The sequence below is a fragment of the Hippopotamus amphibius genome, chromosome 17 (genome assembly GCF_030028045.1).
Source record: "Hippopotamus amphibius kiboko isolate mHipAmp2 chromosome 17, mHipAmp2.hap2, whole genome shotgun sequence".
In the NCBI taxonomy this organism is placed as follows: Eukaryota; Metazoa; Chordata; class Mammalia; order Artiodactyla; family Hippopotamidae; genus Hippopotamus; species Hippopotamus amphibius.
In genome coordinates this window covers 44,618,856-44,620,923 of record NC_080202.1, presented here as the reverse complement: position 1 = coordinate 44,620,923, position 2,068 = coordinate 44,618,856, and the positions used below count along the sequence as shown (strand labels likewise).

General features: G+C 62.9%; 1 protein-coding gene across 1 annotated transcript; it reads left to right on the top strand.

The window, feature by feature from the left end:
- Positions 1–287: 287 nt before the first annotated feature.
- Positions 288–1,009, top strand: PYY (peptide YY). The gene is made up of 3 exons (XM_057716758.1): positions 288–475; positions 565–645; positions 787–1,009. Exons 1-3 carry the CDS (start codon positions 288–290, stop codon positions 809–811), a joined length of 294 nt encoding a protein of 97 aa, XP_057572741.1. The 3' UTR covers positions 812–1,009.
- The last annotated feature ends 1,059 nt before the right edge of the window (positions 1,010–2,068 follow it).

Sequence of the window (2,068 nt, the reverse complement as noted above, 5' to 3'; positions counted from 1 at the left end):
CCACCCAAAATGGGAAGGAGAGAGGCCGGGTAGCCTATGCTGCCAGCATAGCCTTCTTCCTCTATCTACCCTTCTGGGTAACATGGGTGGAGGGAGGCAGGGCTTATGCCCCTCTGGCAGATGAGGAAACTGAGACCGTGCAGTGCCTGAGAACGCACAGCGAGCACGTGGCTGTGCTTGGTCGGGTACCAGCCTCAGACAGCCTACTGGAGCGTGGGCCCGACGGCAGCCTCAGCCTCCTGCCTCGGGGGTCGAGGCTCCGGCTGACTCCAGTGGCCCCTCTCCAGATGGTGATGGTGCGCAGGCCGTGGCCCGCCACGGCCACCGTGCTGCTGGCCCTGCTCGTCTGCCTGGGGGAGCTGGTCGACGCCTACCCCGCGAAACCCGAAGCTCCCGGCGCACTCGCCTCGCCAGAGGAGCTGAAGCGCTACTACATCTCGCTGCGCCACTATCTCAACCTGGTCACTAGGCAGCGGTGAGCCCGTGCGCGCGGTGGGCGGAGCGGGGTCGCCACTAGGGGCGCGGCCAGGCCTGACTCCGCCCACCCCGGCCCCGCCCCCACAGGTTCGGGAAACGTGACGTTTCAGAAGCTCTGCCCTCCAAACTTGTCTTCCCTGATCCCGAGGACGGTCTCATCAAGTCGCGGTAAAAGCGCCCGGCCACACGCCCTGTCCCCTGGAGCGTGGCCTGGTCCTACTGCCACCCTGGCACCGCCACCTAGTCCTTCCCCGGGCCTCGCCTCGCCGGACTCGGCTCCGTGCGATTCCTTTCCTTTCCCTCCTACAGGCCAGAAGGCGCCTATGTGTGGTGAAGACCCCCAAGGCCTCCTGAGAGATATGCCAATACACCGACCTCATTTGCATGTTTGCTCCTGACCCCGGAATCTGGATTCCTCTCCCCAGTTGCTGCGTCTGGAGAGGGCTCTGGGTGGTGTCGTCATTCCATTTCTCGGTGCCCCCGCCCCCGGGCTGGAGGGCCGTGTTTGGTCCTTCCTTGGTCCCTAAATAAAGAGCACATTTCACTGAAATGGAAAGCGTGCCTTTCTATCTCCTTTCCCTTCTCCTTCGTGGAGGTGGCATCCAGGTGGGAGTGGAGGATGGAGACGAGAGCTGGGAGGGTAGACGATGGCGCCTGAGACAAAAGTCGCGCCAGGCCAGGGCTGGGGTGGAGTGGGGGGCTCCCTCTGCTCTGAGCTAAGAGAAAACGCTACCACTCAGCGCGGGGAGTGGATAGCACCCAGACTAGGGTGGAACTCTCGTCCGGTGGGGTGGGGGCAGCTTAAAAGGTCTTCAAAAGTGGTAGGGAGGAGCAGCAAGAATTGCTGCTGAAGGGTGACTGAGTGGGGAAAGGAGCATGCCGGGCAGCCCAGGGGCGTAGGTGGGGACAGACCTGCCCCCATCCCCCAAAGGTGAAGGTGGTTGGGAGCATGGGCTCTGCACCGACACCCCAGGTTACCCCGAGGAGATATGGTGCTCACCCCGGGGGGCTGTAGTGGCTGGGGGTGGAGACGGACTCCAAGATGGGGTTGTGGAGGGAGTTATTAAGGGGGTGAGGTGTGTGTGCTGGGGGAAGGGGTCACTTCTAACACCCCCATTCCCTGGGCAGGAGGAGCAACGGGAGTGTGGAGGCTGCCCTTTCTCTCAGCAGCCGCCCTCCCCTTTCTGAATTTACACTCAGTAGATAAGTCACTAGCCATGCCCTCCTGGTGACAAGGCCACGACAAGGATACCCTCCTTAGGTGGCTCTGGGAGGAGAGCCTCGAGCTGGCTCTGCCCTAGCTGCAGGAGAGACCCCTGCTCAGACACAGCCTGCCTTGGGGTCCACGGGGGCTCCAACACCTACCGCCCCCGCGTGGCCCTCCAGCCTCCCTGAAGGGAGGGCGGAAGGGTGAGATGGAAGCAGGTCCAGGGCCTGGTCAGGTCACAGGCTGTGTGGACTCTAATGCTCTAAGCCTTCGCCCAGCCCACTCGCCCTGCCTGTAGACCCCTTTCCCTCTCTTCGGTCCGGAGATCAGCCTCAGGGTAGTGGCTCCCGCAGCTCAGAAGCCTTTCTTGATTGCTTGGGGGAT